Here is a 17907-nt window from a genome sequence, read left to right on the forward strand (position 1 = left end):
AGATTATAATGAGTACGCGTTTGGTTTCTGAGCTTTATTTGCGCCTGCGCAGACTGGCGGCTCCGACCGACCTTCAGTGAAGTGAACATGTTCGCCAGGACCAGCGCGGCGGTGTTCCTCCCACAATGGTGAGAATTTACGGATATATAAGATGTCGAAATTTGTGATAACATGCATTTAATTAGCAGTTTTACTTAATATGGCAAAATAGTGTCATTTGGTCAATGAAATGCAGTTGAAATAGAGCAAGGACGTGCTGAACTTTAGGCCGCAGTGAGCTTAAGCCTGTGACAGCGGTGCGCGACATGACATTTCTATTTTTATTATGATTACATTGATGTTAATAATCTAAATAAATACGTGCGTATGTTCCAATGAGTTAAATTATAAACTGTTTGTATGTAAATCGTGCTATCTTAGCATAATAGCAGCGTTGTTCTGCAGAGTTTGCACTGCATTCAATGTAACTCAATTGCTGTCACATTCATTGATGTATGATTGTTTAAAGAGCTATTGTATTTTGTTTGTGGATGAAATTAATCTTTATAAATGTCTCTTGCAGTGGGCAGGTCAGGAATATGGCTACCTTGAAGGACAGTAAGTAAAGTTTCCTTTTCCTTCATAAAAGGTCAACCTTAATGTCTTTATAAATGCGGTTTCATGCTATATATAATCTGCCTGCCTCAATTTGTATTTTGCTAATATTTATGTTGCAGTAATGTTATCATACATAACTGACAGTTGTATGAAGTTTCTGACCAGTGTTTCGTCCTGTTACCAGTCACCTTGCGGTTGAAGTCCATCAAGAACATCCAGAAGATCACCAAGTCCATGAAGATGGTGGCAGCAGCAAAGTATGCCAGAGCTGAGAGATCCCTGAGGCCTGCCCGGGTCTATGGCACTGGCACTATGGGTATGCATGCAGTTTATAGTTCACAAAAGTCACGTTTATTATGCATAAACACACTGAAAATCATTTGAAATGTCTTTGGATACTTTTTGGTAATGTTATTTTTCACATTTGTGTTTAGCACTTTATGAGAAGGCTGAGATCAAGGCTCCAGAAGAAAAGAATAAGCACTTGATCATTGGTGTGTCATCTGACCGTGGTCTTTGCGGTGCCATCCACACCAGTGTGGCCAAAGCCATGAAGAGTGAGATCGCCAAGCTCACTGGTGCCGGGAAAGAGGTCATGATTGTCAATGTGGGTGACAAACTCAGAGGTCTGCTCTACAGGTATCTCTCTTTCTCAGTCTTGCCTCTGTAATTCTCATTCAGTCATTTCTTAAGTTTTTTTTAGGCACATCACTTTAATCGTTTCCTTTCCTTCTGTAATCCCTCAGGACCCATGGCAAACACATCCTGATCAACTGCAAGGAGGTGGGCCGCAGGCCTCCCACTTTTGTGGATGCTTCCATCATTGCCACAGAGCTGCTGGACTCTGGTTATGAGTTTGACCAGGGAACCATTGTATTCAATAGATTCAGGTTTGTCAGTTATGCACTTAAAATAAACCCAAAGCGGTGCAAAAAGTTTTTTTTCTTGGTTTTGATGAGGATTTGTGTCCTCTGCAGGTCTGTGATTTCATACAAGACGGACGAGAAGCCTCTGTATTCCGTTGACACTGTTGCAAGCTCAGGTATTGTTTCACTGTCAGTATTTCAATACTCAAATTATCAAAACATATCTGTGAGGCAGTTTTCCCTAACTTTAACTGTCGTCCTCTTGTTAGCCATCACTACCAGCTCTAAAATGTAATCAATTGACACCTGCAACCCGAATCAAATCCATTATTTGTTGTGCGTGTTGTTCAGAGAACATGGGTATCTATGATGACATTGATGCTGATGTGCTGAGGAACTATCAGGAGTTTTCTCTGGTCAACATCATTTACTACGGGATGAAGGAGTCCACCACCAGTGAACAGAGCGCCAGGATGACCGCTATGGACAACGCCAGCAAGAATGCTTGTGAGACATCTTATGTCATCGGCTTTTCAGTTTTTAAGGAATTTTATGGCCTATATTCCTTGCCAAGACATGATCACTATTATTAACAGGAATTTGTGCGCTCTCGTACCTTTTTCTGTCTTTCTCATTTGCAATCTTGCTTTTTTTCCTATTCATCAGCTGATATTATTGAGAAGCTGACCCTGACCTTCAACCGAACCCGCCAGGCCGTCATCACCAAGGAGCTCATTGAGATCATTTCTGGAGCTGCTGCTCTGTAAGAAGTTTTTTTTTTTTCTCTCTGTATCCTAACCCATGCATGCCATCTCTCCTCCTTCATTCTTTTTATTGATAGAAGCATCCAATGGGTAACCAAACATTGTCACTGTTTACATTCCTTTACTTCATAAACTTTTCTTTTTTAACATTTAAAGTTTTTATGACCCCACATTAATCAAATTTCCATTTTCCCCTCACAAACTTTCCATGATTTGCATGCACTCATCATTCACAGGAACTGAGGCATGACTGAGGTAACATCCTGCAGCAGACTAAGGCCGGTGACACACTGGCTGCGTGGCGTGAGCGTGGCGTTTCTGTTGCGTGTCAGCTGCGTGGCGCCTGCGTCGCGTTTTCAGTGTCTTTGCACACCAGAAACGTGTCTGACGCGGCGCTGCTGACACAGATCACCCATGTTCGACATATGGGAGAGAGTTGTGGAAGCCCTATATAGCCTACTTCATGATAAGCATAAATATATAGCTTACTGATAAAGACACTGTCAGCTGTATTGACAGCATAGACTACAGAATATTTTGTTCTGTATTGACAGGTGCAATATTTTAAAATTGATATTTATTTATTTTTATATTTATACCTGAATTTATGTTAAAATCTAGACTTTCAACCATCAAAATATAATTTATGAATATGTATTCGTGTACAAAATAACATATAAACATCTTTTCCTATTCTATTTTGCCTGGAAACGCTTCCAACACGCTTGTGTGTCGCTTGAAAAATGGGCGTCGGTTCTATTTCTAGCATGCACGCGTTTTCCGCGCGGCTCAAGCCACGCCTGAGATGCGCGTGTCACGCAGGCAGTCTGCAAGCTCTAACCTGTTAACATGGGAGCCGAAATGAAAACGGACACGCCACGCAGCTGAGACGCTTAGGCCACACAGCCAGTGTGTCAACGGCCTATTAGGATATATTGAGTGCTTGTAGAGAAATGGCATAGATAATAGATTTTTTTTTTTCCTGTTCCCTGTATAAGTTTTTTGTTGTTGCATGCAGTAGATTCTTTTTTAGATTCAGGGTTTTTGAGTTTTACAGTAGTTTGGTTTTGGTTAAAATGGTGATTGATGGCAATTAAAGCTCCATCAATTGATTAAAATAGCTTGTTAGACAGTGACGCACTGACTTTCTAGTATTATCGATTAGGCCCGATACAAATTCTAAGCAAATACTTGATTTCAAATTATTCTATGCCTACTTGATTTTTATGTGCCTTGACCTGACTTATATAAGGCCTGTTCACACCCATATGAATGTTCATCGCAAAAACTCAAAACGAAATTTTTGTGTTCAGACCAATGTGTAAAAAAAAAAAAAAGTATGGCAGAAGGGCTGAATGAATGCAAATTCACTCTCTGCCAGTGGGTGGCGCTTTTGTAATTACATAAATACAGCGATAAACCAGGGCTGCATTCGAAATCACGTACTTCCATTCTGTTTTGTCGGAAAATTCAGTACTTCTAAATACCCGGATGACCTATTACTTCCAGCGAGATTCTCAAGTGTACATAAGATGGACATTTCACTATCCCATGAACTTACGGGAGAGGATTTGTGAATAGGTGTGTTCTTGACGGATTGGTGTATGACATCGAAGTGCCGCAAGCGCGATTTTAAAGCATACGGCACATCGACCCTATGCAAGTGACCACTAGCACAAATCTTATTGGTTGGCCAGGTTTTTACACTGTGCGATGAAAGAAATTAGAACACATTTCCATAAAAAAGGGCACATTGACGGCATGGAGATGTTCATATTGGTCTTATAAGACGCATTAACATAAAAAAAATGTTCATCACAATGAATTTGTCTTTGTGTGAACAGGCCTTCAGAGTGTTTTTATTACCTCTTAAGATTTTATTCTTGAAACTTGTCTTTTACCTTCCTCAAGGTTCGTATGTCAACAGTTTGTTTGAAATGTACTAAATATGTTGATTTTTCTCGTTACAGATAAAGTGGAGCCCTGTAAACTTCCGGTGTGGTTCTGGCGCTCATGCTCTTCAATTCAGTCACCTGGTGTAAAATTTAGTTATAAATGTGCTTCTGTTTGTACACTATCAGTGAAAATAAACCTCTTACAGAGAAACGCCATCCATTTGATTTCTCCTGTCTATTTCTAGTGCAAGTACTGATCAGCTTTGATGTCCTCTTAAGAAAATAAATACGTTTCCCGACTCTTGCTTGCTTTCCATTGGAATTAAAGCTTGTGAACTCTTCTTTGAAGCCACTGGCTTGGCTACGCTCCGAGGTTATCAATACACCGAGCATTTGAAGTGAAGACGTCTGCCAAAACAGAACACTAGGTCAATCCTTCCAATAAACCCTCTCTGGCGTTTACGTACTTTGCTTAAAACCGTATTAAGTTACTCTGAACTGATTACTGATAAACCCAATTGACTTAACGGCATCCTTATTGTTCTCTCTTATAATTGCCAATCAAAACAAGTTTAGCCTCCTTGTTATCCATTTGAAACTCAAGCCCGGCCAGCCACCACAGTATCAGATTAAACGTTCGAGCTGCGGTGTTGGATGTCTGGATCCATGAAAGGGTGAATTTGGGGGTCACTGATTGTAAAAGAGGGTCTGATCTACTAAAGTAATGGACAAGTTGAAAGTTTGACCATATGGGTCACTCATGTATTATTTAACCAGCTGCCACAGGAGCTCAGATTCTGATGGTTATCATCTGAAAACTGATGCGCGTCACCATGATTATTTGGGAGAAAATAGTTGTAAATAATTAAATTTATGGCATTCCATCTATACCTCATTAGTAATTAAGTGGCTTCTTAGCATCATCATTTGCTTGAAATTTACATACAGTAGATTTACTTTTATCATAATTTCACAGTGGGGACATGGATGTTTCTGTTTTAAAATATTATATCTCATACAGCCTTTTCTGAGTAAAAAAAATATTTGAATTAAAATGAGTATGCTTTTACTTTAAATGGTATTTACTTATACAAATACCATAATTCTTCTGTAAACTGCCATAGCAGTGTTTGTACAATAGTTGAAGTAGAACAATAATACATTCAAATTATTACCATACATTTGTGTAAAATATAAGGATGATATATACTAAACCACAATATTCAACAACAACAAAATGTAATACAAGATCATTCACAATTATTTTTTGGGTAAATCCTACAAACAAAAATACACTAAGATAATAAATATGCATTCAAAGGTAAGAAAAACAAATCAAAGAAACAATAAACCAGTGCCAAAGTACAATACAATAATAGAAATGTAATATATAAAATAAAAAAATACACTTGTTACAGTGTAATTATTGATTTAAGAACTAAGTACTTACTACTATGTGCTTACTATAGGGTTTGCATGATTTAGGGTTAGTTGCATGCATGTAATTATGCATAATTTAAAATTATTACTACAGTAACTACATGAAATGTGTAATAAGGACACTGTAAAATAAAGTATTACCAAAAAAAAAAAAATCTATGCAACAATATCATTCTTGCTCCCCATGTATAGGCCTACTGACAATGTCAGTTATGGTGTGATGACGTAAAAGATGTTTCACTACTTATTGTATTATTATTATATATTAACCTAGATAATGCTCTCTCAAAAGATGTAAGAATGATAGAAATACCCTCTGTTCTTTCTGTTTAGAGAAACTTGAAACTACCTTACATTTATTTTGGAACTGCTCTCTCACAGTGACATATCGGTGTGACATTTGTGACTTTATCAAATATTATGTGAATCCTAACTTTGGATTTACATATAGAAATGTAATTTTTGGTTTTCATGTGTGTGAAAAGAAAAGTGATATTCATTTTATAAACCTTATTATTCTGTTAGCTAAATTTCACATTCACAAATGTAAAATTTCTAAATGCAATCCTTTTTTTAAGATTTAAACTTGAAATTAAAATGTATTTTGATTTTGAATAAATTTAGTTCTCTAAAAACTTCAAAGCTACAAGAACAGTGGCTGTGTTTAAGGACTTGGCATTTAATCTGGATTGAAAGACTGAACTGAAGGAACTTAATAAGGATTGAAGGACTCTGGAGTATTGTTGTATTTTGTTATGAGTTGATAATAATTGTTGTTATTGTTTTGTTGTTGTTTTTGTTTTCTTCTACAAGCATTTAATAAAAAAAAATATATTATATTACATTATAAAGTCTAGTCGAGGACAAAGAAGGAAAAAAAATAATACTTTTATTTTACCAGAGGTCCAGAGCCTTACTAACGCTTTCCCCCTCTGCACTAACAATAGGTGGTCTAATCGAGCAAGTCATAATCGATCAGACTCTCGGCTCTTCTGCGCATGCGCGATCGATTGCTCCACGATGTTTCGCTTGGGAAGTAAAAGATGGCGACTCCTATGGAAGCGCCAATGCCCCTATTCATGTGAATGATCAAAACAAAGCCTTCACAGGCGCTGTGAGAGCGGGCTTTCGGGAGCGGAGAGATGTGTGAGAGTTACGCGCGCTCGCTGCTGCGGGTGTCCGTGGCGCAGATGTGTCAGGCGGTGGGCTGGGACGCGGTGCAGCTGAGCGCCTGTGATCTGCTGTCCGACGTGCTGGAGAGATACGTGCAGCAGCTGGCCCGGAGCTGCCACCGATACTCCGAGCTCTGTGAGTCCTTTAACCCTCCTTTCTGGCCCGTACAACAGCCTGTGTTTTTAACCGTCTGTGTTGGAGTAGTGTGCACTATATAGTTGGTTTGTTGTGAAGCCCCGCCCACTACTAATGTTGTTAGCGTGCTAAGCTAACTAGCCACACAAATGTTTTTTTTGCTGTTGTGGCGATACAACTGCTGTTAAGTCAGTTTCTTTGGATACGTAACACATATTGTGTTATTGCAAGACGGTAGTTCTGAAGCTAGGCATCAAATGTCTTAGTTTGTATGTTTTGACATCTGACTAGAGGCTAGTTAGCTGTTATTTAGGCTAACAGATATCATTTTTTGCTTTAAAAGGCGATATGCTGCTTGAAATAAAGTGAAATGTGGGATAGTATCCCTCTTGGAGCCTGAAATGTTTAAACCAGATCATGTGGAATAGTTTGCAAACGCAGTGTATGGATTCCCACTTGTTGCCATAGTGATGATGTAAGCTGCAGCATCATCTGTGCGGATGTGCAGTTCATGTGCCAAAACAGTGTTGCTTTAGTATCATTGAGATACTGTTATTGTTTTCTATCGATATCTTTAAGTAGTTTTAATATTATCCGTTTTTAAAGTTTTAGTAATTTTGTTGTTTATGTCATTTTTAATATGTCTTCACCTGAACCTGCTAGTTGTCAAAGTTAGAGTCTGCTAAAACATTGCTCACTGGGGTCCACGTGTTGTTTTTGTGCATTTAAATGGCCATGTTTGGAAAGTTTTTGACAATATTTGTTTAGAAAGTTGGTTTGTTTGCATGCTATAGTAGGAATGTTTTGAAAACTTTGTTGACACATTAAGGCATTTGATTTTGGGTTCAGGTTGTAAAAACTCCTTTCATTTTCTTCAAAGAGAAACCGATTTTTAACGATAACTTACAAACCTTTAAAGACGGCCTTGCTGAGAGCTCGAGGCTGTTAACTGATGGTATTTGCTTCTGTTTGAAGCCGTTAGCCGTGTTTAACAGTGGCATTCGTGGTGAAAAACTGCATTTCCCATGATGCTGCAAAGAAAATTCCACCAGAGAGTCGAAACAAATAAAACATGGCAAAATATCTCTTTAGCTCCGCCCACTCCCACGAAGCAGTGCAAATGATGTAATAGTCTCTCTATCTTTGTCTGCTCTCAAAATACTTATATTTTATTATCTATGCATATTTTGCAATAAACTTAAAATAGTTTTTAATTCGATTATGCTGTTCGCAATGCTTCATGGGATTGTAGTTCTTTCCGTCACTCTTGTACCTTTGTTTTGTCCGGTTTTCAAATACATTTTTGTTTCAAATCAATGTTTGTCATGTTGTGATTCCCCTCGTAGCTGATTGGCTCGGTTCATTCAGCGGAAGTATTTTTTCCATTCATTTTTCCAATAGGGATTTGAAAAAAAGAGACTTTTGTTAAAGAGTTTTAAGCCAGGAATGAACCAAGCCAATCAGCTACGAGGTGAATCACAACATTACAAACTTTGATTTGAAACAAAAAAAAGTTGGAGAAATATTACATTTCTAATGCACAAGTTTTTATTATATATTACAATTTTTTTTTAAGTTTATTGCAAATTATGCATATAAATCTACAAATATTGAAGTATTTTGAGTAGATAAAATGATGAACTCGATTACATAATTTGCTGTTTTTCATGGGAGTGGGCGGAGCTAAATAGCTATTTTTGCTCTGATTGGTGTAATTTTCTATTCAGCATCAGGGTAATGTAGTTTTTCGCTTATCAAACATCAATTTGATATTTCAAATATCACGGGCTGACAACCTCATAGCTCACAGTAGGTCTACGTCTTTAAAGGTTTATAAGCTATCATTCAAAATCAATTTCCCTATGGAGAAAATGAATGGAGCTTTTACTTCCAGAGCCCGATTGATGCGCACTATAACTAATATTTTGATGTGGCTTTCATACTACTTGAATTCTTGATTGTGATTGGTTAATCGTTGCATTCCGCAAACAAATATGCTTTTTCTTTATTCTTCATTTTTTTTCAGATATTGCATAGCATAATCTCCCTCTTTTCTTTCAGATGGACGTACAGACCCTGGACTGAGTGATGTGGACCAGGCTTTTGGATTTTTAGGAGTCAGTATAGCTGAACTTGAGGACTATGTGAATAACTTGGAGCCTGTTGGCTACCCACAAACTATCCCTCAGTTTCCCATCAGCAAGAGCAGCGTCCTGCAGTTTCCTGCTGCTGGCTTTGAAACGGACGCCCGTGAAGCCCTGAGGGGAGAAAGGAGAGACTATATCCCAGAGTACTTCCCTCCGCTCGTCTCACTGCAGGAAGGTACGTACCGACATCACTATAGATGCCAAAATGAATGCATTCATGCAACAAGTCAAAATAAGATAAATCAATGGAGTTGCGCCGGGAGTTTAGACACTCGGCGGCCCTTTGCACACGTGACGGCTCAGTTGGTGATTCCTCTCACATGATGTGAGACACAACCGTACGAGCATCGACGATTCACACACGATTTTTCCAGAGACAGTTTGCTGATTAAAGTTACATTATGTAACACTTATAATAATCTTACTATAGTGAATCAGGGTAAGGCAAAAACATGTTTTGGAAGAAGGATTGATGATGTATTGACTCATTATTTTTATGTTGTAAACTAAAAAAAAGTTACATAGCGTACCCTTTTTTTGCCAACTATATTTGATTGGCTGAACAAAAGTGGTATTCAATTTGTGTTTTAATTTCTTGGTATCTTAAAAAAATACAATTTAATGACAGGACACAATAAATACATACACAACAATGCTGAAATTAAGAGAACAGTCACTTATTAATTATACATTAGATATTTTGTGTTATTTAGTTGTTTCATTTACACAAACTGCGGTGTGTGTTTCTGTAAGCACCGAAAGAAAATAATCTTCAAAAAGATGCATCATATTTTCATGTGATGATTGAAACGTTCCAGTAGAGAAATGGTGAAAAAAAACAACAAAAAAAACAACAACGATTAATTACTTGACATTTGTTCCAAATGTTTCCCTTTGGTCACAGCACACACACAGATTCTGTAAATCAACCGTGCTATTTTTTTAATTCTTGCATTCTGTTCGATCGCCCACTGAAAGTCACCTGGTAAACTGCAAGGGTCATATGAGCAGATTGAGCAAAAAAAGATATTACTTTGACTAATTGTTTTTTGTAGACATTAAAACCACACATTGACTTGACTCATCACGGCAAAGGTTTCTAATAAACATACTGTATATAGTTATTTCTTCTCAAAATTCAAAAAGTGGATTATGCACTATTGATCAAATGTTTTTTTCTTTTACTTTTATTTGGCAAGGATGCATTAAATTGATAAAAAATGACAGTAGGCATTTAGAATGTTACAAAAAAATACTATTTCAAATAAATACTGTTCCTTTGAACACTCTATTCATCATAGATTCCTGAAAAATTAGATCACAGTTTCAACAAACAAAACTGTTTTTTAACATTACTATGATAGGAAATATTTCAAATCAGCATTTTAGAATGATTTATGTTGGATCATGTGACACAGAAGACTGAAATAACGATGCGGAAAAATTCAGCTTTGCATCACGGGAATAAATGATATATTTCAAAATCTTAAAACAGTTCTTATAAATTGTAATAATATTTCACAATATTACTGTTTTTATTCTATTTTTGATCAAATAAATGCAGCCTTGGTGAGCATAAGAGACTTTCATGAACATTTGAAAACCTTCCCGAACGGCAATGTATGTAGCCATGTGTTAATGTCTGTTTTTGACTCTTTATTTGCTTATTTATTTTTTTATTTTATTTGGAACTTAATGGAGACATCTGGCATAATGCAAATGTGTTACGTTGTTACATAGGTATGTAACAGGCTCATTCAGACCTTTTACATTCACAAACAGCTATAATAGTCCACACTGCGTGAAATGTAATATTGAGAAAGCACAATGGGGCACTTTAACATAACTTGTTGTGAGGATGACTAACATAATATTCACAAGAATATATCTACCGTATTATAAACAATATAACAAAATCTGTACCAGTTGACCCATTTCTACTGTCACGCAATATCGTGCCGTACTCGTCCCATCTTGCCAAAATGCATTGACATGTGGCCATATTGGCTGAGTTCCGCCCTATACAGTCGCGCACACTGGGACCTACGTATCCCATGATCCCCCAGCGCTGCAGTCTTTCGCTCTCACTCCATCCGGCTCACACACTCGCCTTCTCATCACACACAGCGAAGACAGTGCCAGTGGGTGGTGGAGGGGCGGACATGATCAGGGTTGTTTCGGGTCGGACAGGAAGCTCTCTGGCTGTGAGGTGTGTTTGCGGGTGTCGGTGTGTGTGTGTGTGTGTGAAGCAGGAAGTCGGCGGGCTGTAGGCTTTCAGCCATGTGTGTGTGAGAAGCTGGCGGAGGTCCGGCCCGGATGGCAGACATCCCAGGTGAGTGTGAGTGTGTGTGTGTGTGACCAGCCAGGGTAGGGGGTCTAACTGGGCTTGGAGCCAGCGCTCAGCTGGATGCCCCTCTGCCAGAAGAAAGACTCAGGGTCTTTCTCCTCCATTTCCATTTTTTATTTTTTTTTCCTGTCTCCCGTTTCTTCCTCATAGATCAGTCGGAGGCCATATTACACCACAACACACTCATGCCACAAATCTACATGAGCATTTATAGGCAAAACAGACAAAAGTTTAAACATACAGTGCATTCTTCTATAATATAGAATATATATTATATGTATTTCTCTCCAGACCACAAAGGTTTGGGAGCCCCGCTGTGTGTTTGAGTGTTACGAACACAAATGGGTTTTTGTGTGGTTTGTATTTTAAGGGCTACTTGCTTAAGCAAACTTCTATTTTTACATTGATTTGAACAAAGTATTAAATGTTTATGTAACTTATCCTGCATTATTTTTGCAAAATGAGCCAACAAAATAAAAATTCCATAGATTTATATTGAAAAAAAATAAATAATATATATATATATAATTAGTGTATTTTTATATTTTAATTTTTCATTTGAAGTTTTAGTAATTTTATGTGCTTCTGCCATTAGTTTTTTTATATTTATTTTCTATTTACCATTATTTTTTTGTGTGTGTTTTAGTACTGAAACTTATTTTTAGTCAGTTGTCATTTATAATTTTCATCTAATATTTATATTTTATTTCAGCTTTTTACCATTTCACAAAAACATTTTTTAATAGTAAAAACAAGCACCTTATGCATTGCAACCTCATTGTAATAGTTTATTTGTATGTAATATTCTAGTCTGTTAGTTAGATTCTCTTCTGCAGTAGCATATTTAGCCACAGGTTGGCGCTATCTGACCACGTTTGGGGTCTGAATGTCTGTTTCTGATCTTCTTCCTTTCTCTTATACTGTGTGATACTCTGTGAATCAAGATTTTAATTTGATATAAATGTTAAAAAACTATTTTTGCTATCCCTAGATGGCTTGGGTAAGGATTTATTTTATAGTGTGTGTGTGTGCGCGCGTGTGTGTGTGTGTGTGTGTGTTTTATCATCCGCCAAAATAAATATCTTAGAGAACATAATAGCACATTTCTCCTTCACAAGCCACAAAATGTGAGGTACCATTTACGCCTGTATTACAAACAATTAAAATGACCCTGAGATTAAACAGGTTCACACAACACAGAACATTCCAGTTTTGGAATACTGATTTTATTGCAATTACATTAACAGAGTCGTTGTCATTGGTTCAGTGGTGGGTTTTCTCCCAGTCAACAGGCTCTTGTTTGTCTATTGTGTGGGAGCGTATTGTTGTTCAGTCCTGAGGGAAGAAGGTAATGGGAGGTAGAGAGAGAGCGATTGCATCTGTACACTGAAATTACCAGTGATCACACAGGCCGATAAAGTCTCTCCGTCTATGCAGAGAGAGAACAAGATTAAGATGACTCCTCTGGAAATTTACAGCTGCAGAAATCAAGCTACACACGAACGGATTTCAGTTTGCCGTTGATCCCAATGTGTAAAGAACATGGTTCTGTTTGACTTTATGCCGTTGAGTTAAGACGGCTCTAACATAGTATCCTTACCAGGCGCAATTTGACAATTTTCCTCCATTAAGTACCGTAATTTGTCCCTCTATTCTGACGGAGTACATGCTGTGCCGTGCGACATAATCACGATCTGACTTTATTAGAAACCTGTGTGGAATGTAAATTTGGACCTGTGAGATTTGGATGGGTGGGCCTATACCCAGCATAACCCCACAAAATGAGGAACCAAGCAACAGGATGTCCTATTGCTTATTTCTTATCACCGCCTTCACTCTTTAAGATAGAATCTGAGATTTACTAAAAACAGACAACTTTTCAGATTCTCATGCATAGTTATCACATCACTTTGCATGCTTGCTTTGTAGACAGCTTCCAGTTTAAGCGTGTCGCATATACGCCACTTGGAGAACAGACAGTTTCTCTTTATTTTTATTGCTTGACACGCTTGTTTTAGTCACACTGCATTTGTGTTAGTTAGCTTAGTTGATTCTAATGGTGCTGCTAGGTTTGCATGCGCACACCAAACAGTTTTATTGATTTTCAGTGGATATTGCTAGTTTTTGTTGTATTGCATGCATGCAATATTCTATCGGGCTCTGCTGGTTTTCCGCATTGCATGCATGATGCATCATTGACGTTTTTAATCGGTTATTCTGGGAGCTGCTCATAGAAAATGCGCAGTACAGAAAACTTTGCCGATTCGAACTCGAGCTTTGTAATTTTGCACGCCTCGTATTCAGTCCCTCTCTGTCATTAACACAATCATCCCGTCGACAGAGCTGGTTTTGTTGCATCTCATCTCGTCGCTCTCTCTCGGAGTGTAGACGCTGCGAATCTCCTTGTCCAGAGGTGCTGATTATTACCTCAGTCTCTGCCGGCGTTCGCGCCGCGCTTCTGTTAACTCGTGAATTGAGCGAGCTCTGTATTTGACTCGCTTCGTTATCGGCTCTTTTCAAAGCTTCACAAGGGCGTAAAATGATTAGAGGAGAGCCTGACAATGCATGAAGAGATTTGCACAGTTTCCGTAGATGTCAGGTGCAGCCGTTACACTCTAAAAAGAGAAAAGGATGAATATTAAAGGCCTCCGTCTTTTCTCCTTTTCTTCCGCCGCGACATTCACATCTTCTTTAGAGAGAATAGGGCCCAGGGCCCGCTCTGATTGGTGAGGTTACGCTCCCGTAGACAGGAGAATCCGACCTGATGAAAAGAATTTTGTCTTTTAAGTATAATAGTCCTTACTGTCTCACTTTCTGTCTCTCCCAGGTCAGTTTCTACCGATACGGTGATGGTTCATGTACCAGAGCCGATGTCTGGTCCGCGAATCCTCCGACAATCCTTAACGTCTTTTCAGGAACATATTTTAGCAAAGAATTTTGATTTAGCATCTTGCCATCATTTTTGAATGAATATAAATCAATGGACTGGGAAATCTCGCCCTTTGGCCCTGATGTTAGCGGTTCCTGGTTTAAGGGGCCAGTGCGGCCTTTCTGTGGTTGAAACATGTGGAACGTTTCCAGATTGGGCACCGGTATACCCTATCGGTAGAAAAAGGGCTTCGGTGTGCTGTTTATGTCTGTCTGTGACACTCTCGCTGATGTAGTAACTCCTGTATTATCTCTCTCCCCTCCTCTTATCTCAATGTATTTCCCTTCCTCGTCCCCTTTTGCTCATGGAGAGAGAGGGCTATCTGCTCTTTGTAGTTTTCTGACTATTTATGTCGGACAAGGTCAGAATCGTTTAAAATTGCCTGGCTCCCTCAGACCCGAAGATAAGACGAGAGCAGAAAGGATTGGGATCGATGGAGGAGTGCAGATTTATTCTCCTCTCTCTCTCTCCTCCTCTCTCTCTGTCTCTCGTCCATCCCTCTTGCTCTTTTTACAGAGGTTTGGCGCCTTTGGATCCATTTGTCTTTTTTAGTTTCCGTTCGTCGGGCCCTTTAAAATACTGTACCTAAACGGGCCACTTTGCTCATCCAGATCAAATCAAAGGGCGAATTAAAACGCTATCAAATAAATCTGACGGACAGCTCGTTCTTGCGGGACCAGAGGAGAAATGTCTGTTTTGAAAACAGTTATATATGCCGTATCCCTTAATTGAATAGCTCACCCAAAAATGAATATTCTGTCGTTATTTAATCACTCTCATGTTGTTCTAAACTTTCTTTTTTTTTATGGAACACTAGAAGAACTCAAAAGTGATATTTAGATATAGGCCTATTTAGGCTACATACTGTTTAATGAGGTTTGGAGGTGGTGTGAATGCATTTAAATTCACAATTACATAATGTTATGAGATTAATGTTGAATATAGAAATATTAAGTGATCAAAAAAACACGAAATGATACTTTAAAATTGAAACAAAAACTAAAAAAGCAAGCCACTGTCTTCGTAACTGAATCATTCATTCAATCGATTCGTTCAAAACGGCTGATTCATTCAGGAATGAAGCAAGTGACTGTCTTTATGAATGGGTCATTGAATCAATGAATGACTCACCCAATTCATTCATCAGATATGCGCAGTGGTTCAGCTATGACTTTGTTTGGACTATTCTCGTTGACAAAATAGAGCAAAATCAGACAATATTGTGCCTAAAATCACAAAAGTCATTTAATAATAACTTCTTGTTTATTAAACTGTTGTATAAAATCAACATCACATTTGCAGTCGTGCTGATATTTGCCGAAAACTGCAGTCTTGCTCATGTGATATTGCTTAGCTACATGATAAATGATGAATATTGAAAACAACTTAAACAGGGGCATTTTTTGCACCCATATCTCAAATTATGGTAGCATTTTGGTGCTATTTTTGCCACAAGTCGTTCATTTCGGACCCTGTTTCTGATAATCCGATATCTGATGATGAGATTTACAATGTTATAAGATTTGCAAGTCATTCCTTTTATCTATATATCGCCTAGTAAGTGCGCAAAGAACCTGGCTTCTCTTTATAATCAAAAAGCTGTCGCTCATCTCAGTGCATTGCAATCTCAATAAAGTTGTCTACACTTTTGTTATAATGGGAGGATTCACAGAGCGTGCAGATCTCAGCACGGGACAAAAACTGAGTGGATTCTGATTAACTTAAACGCCTTTAATCCGCCATTGAACTCAAACATTTGGAAAATGCACCATCTACGTAAACTTGCCTCACATACCATTTCATTCAACACAAATCCAAATGTGTGCACTTTGCCCACGTTTTGCTTGCTTGGATTATACAAGTCACTTTGGAACATGTTTTAGATGACCAAAAAACACAACTTATATTAAGGGAAAATACAGAAGATCGTGCAGCCCTACTTTAGGTCATATTTGGAGCCCAAAAGTCCCCATTCACTTTCATTGTATAGAAAAGAGCAAGTGGGACATTCTGCTAAATATCTCCTTTCATTCTTCACAGAAGGAATTCATATGGGTTTTATCAACAAAAGATGGCAGAATTTTCTTTTTTTGTGCGAACTATCCCTTTAGATGTGTTTGTTAGGTGCTGTCGAGTGAGCTCTGTGCGTGTGTGGAGGGAAGCCTCTGGTCTTATGTTACTCTGTCGTGGCTTTATGATAGATGGCTCAACCCAACCCTACTGCCCCCTGTCACAACCGTTTACCTCCCCCGTCAGCCGACTGCGTGGATGAGAGTGTGTGTGTGTGTGAGAGAGAGACAGAGAGGTCCGTGTGTGCTCGTTGCCACTGTCTGACTGACAGGTCTGGGATGACCCCCTGCTGCACTGGGCCAGGTACCGCGAGCCCATCGAGAGTGTGTGTGAACGGTAGACAGACAGGAGCCGGCTATTGGGCTCGGTGGAGAGGTCACCTGACCCAGGATCAGTCCTGGAGAGCGCGCTGCCCTCCTCTGCCCAGGTGTGCTAATACAAACCGTGTGTGTGTGTGTGTGTGTGTGTGCCATGGATTTCCACTTCTATCTTTTATTCCCAGTCCAAACTCTCACATTCTCTCCGGGTTCTCTCATAATTAGGCGACTTGAAAGCGCATTCGCGACCGCCTCGGTGAGATCTTCATAAAACACATAATCCACTCCATTTTTATGTCTCCCAAAGAATCGTTTGATTCTTTTGTCACACGCTTCCCGGTTTCCAGCATGTCCTATTCTTTTCGTCCTTACCGTCGCTCTCTTTTCATTCTCTCTCTGTGGCGGTTTTGTGTCCTTCGTACTAAACTTGATCCTCTTCGAAGCTGAAGCGTGTGTGCAAGTGTAAAGTCTTCAAATACAGGTATGAGCAAAGTCAAGCTTATTTTATCTCCATGAAGTTTCATGTCACGGCATGATGTGATCAAGTTAGAACTTTACAGGTGGATCAAGATATTTGTTGACTGTTTTATGCAAAAGTATTGGCAATTGAGAAATTGCGGCAATTACGAATTATTCTGTATTATGGTCGACATAAGATACGGTGGCTAATATTATAAATTTGCAGCTGATTATGTCTCAACAATACGAATGTCCTGATTCCCAAGGGTCAGAATGAGAGTTTCACGCTAGTTGATGGTCCTATTGGATCTGTGTTTGTGTTTGTTTACCATGTTCACATTCAAATAGCCATGAACCAAACTTAAAACTTCAGTTTCTGTGAAATATTGAATGGTGTAATTAGATTTAAAGTTAAATGCGTCACCAAGGTAAATGTATCTAGCTGATTAACAGATAAGAAATTGTTGAAATTGTGAGAATGGCTTGTGACTCTTAAAAGCATCCACAAAAATAAATGAGGAAATGAAGACACTAATTAAGTCACTATTTATTTATTTACTTACTTGCTTATGTAGTTGCCGTGTAGTTTTGTTTTTCCAGCACAAAGCTTTTTTATTTTTATAACTACCATGGAGTTGCATTATAGATTTTTTTAATGAAAAAAAAAAAACTTTAAACTTTTTGTTGAACCCTGCTGTGGTAGCAATAATGGTCCAGGTTTTGAAACCTGACGTAATATAGGTTTAGGAAAAGCCCTAATAAACCTAT

At 38.5% G+C, this 17907-nt stretch overlaps 2 protein-coding genes across 3 annotated transcripts in view; both read left to right on the plus strand.

The window, feature by feature from the left end:
* Positions 1–11: 11 nt before the first annotated feature.
* On the plus strand, positions 12–4338 carry atp5f1c (ATP synthase F1 subunit gamma). 2 transcript variants are annotated; one of them, XR_013205192.1, is made up of 9 exons: positions 12–128; positions 563–597; positions 782–913; positions 1032–1236; positions 1344–1487; positions 1575–1639; positions 1815–1970; positions 2130–2509; positions 3138–4338. XR_013205192.1 is itself a non-coding variant. In XM_077233990.1 (9 exons), the coding sequence occupies exons 1-9, from the start codon at positions 88–90 to the stop codon at positions 4199–4201; spliced, it is 879 nt and encodes a 292-aa protein (XP_077090105.1). In that variant the 5' UTR covers positions 12–87; the 3' UTR covers positions 4202–4338. The 2 variants fall into 2 exon arrangements, 1 of the variants encoding a protein (XP_077090105.1); XM_077233990.1 differs by having other exon boundaries at positions 2130–2226; positions 4198–4338.
* Positions 4339–6579: 2241 nt separating this feature from the next.
* Positions 6580–17907, plus strand: part of taf3 (TAF3 RNA polymerase II, TATA box binding protein (TBP)-associated facto) — a 48973-nt gene continuing 37645 nt past the window's right edge. The window contains exons 1-2 of the mRNA XM_077233991.1: positions 6580–6870; positions 8932–9192. Of these exons, the coding sequence (XP_077090106.1) occupies positions 6705–6870; positions 8932–9192 (427 nt within the window). The 5' untranslated portion in view covers positions 6580–6704. The remainder of the gene's footprint in view (positions 6871–8931; positions 9193–17907) is intronic.

The sequence above is a fragment of the Siphateles boraxobius genome, unplaced genomic scaffold, assembly GCF_051911475.1.
Source record: "Siphateles boraxobius isolate OS27281-9 unplaced genomic scaffold, OSU_SipBor_1 19, whole genome shotgun sequence".
Taxonomy (NCBI): domain Eukaryota; kingdom Metazoa; phylum Chordata; class Actinopteri; order Cypriniformes; family Leuciscidae; genus Siphateles; species Siphateles boraxobius.

What these genes read in the sequence shown, in the direction of transcription:
- atp5f1c (XM_077233990.1), top strand. Translation starts at nt 88, where the DNA reads ATGTTCGCCAGGACCAGCGCGGCGGTGTTCCTCCCACAATG. An exon ending in CTATGGCACTGGCACTATGG is followed by an intron (nt 914 to 1,031) that starts GTATGCATGCAG and finishes ATTTGTGTTTAG; the next exon opens with CACTTTATGAGAAGGCTGAG. An exon ending in TGACACTGTTGCAAGCTCAG is followed by an intron (nt 1,640 to 1,814) that starts GTATTGTTTCAC and finishes CGTGTTGTTCAG; the next exon opens with AGAACATGGGTATCTATGAT.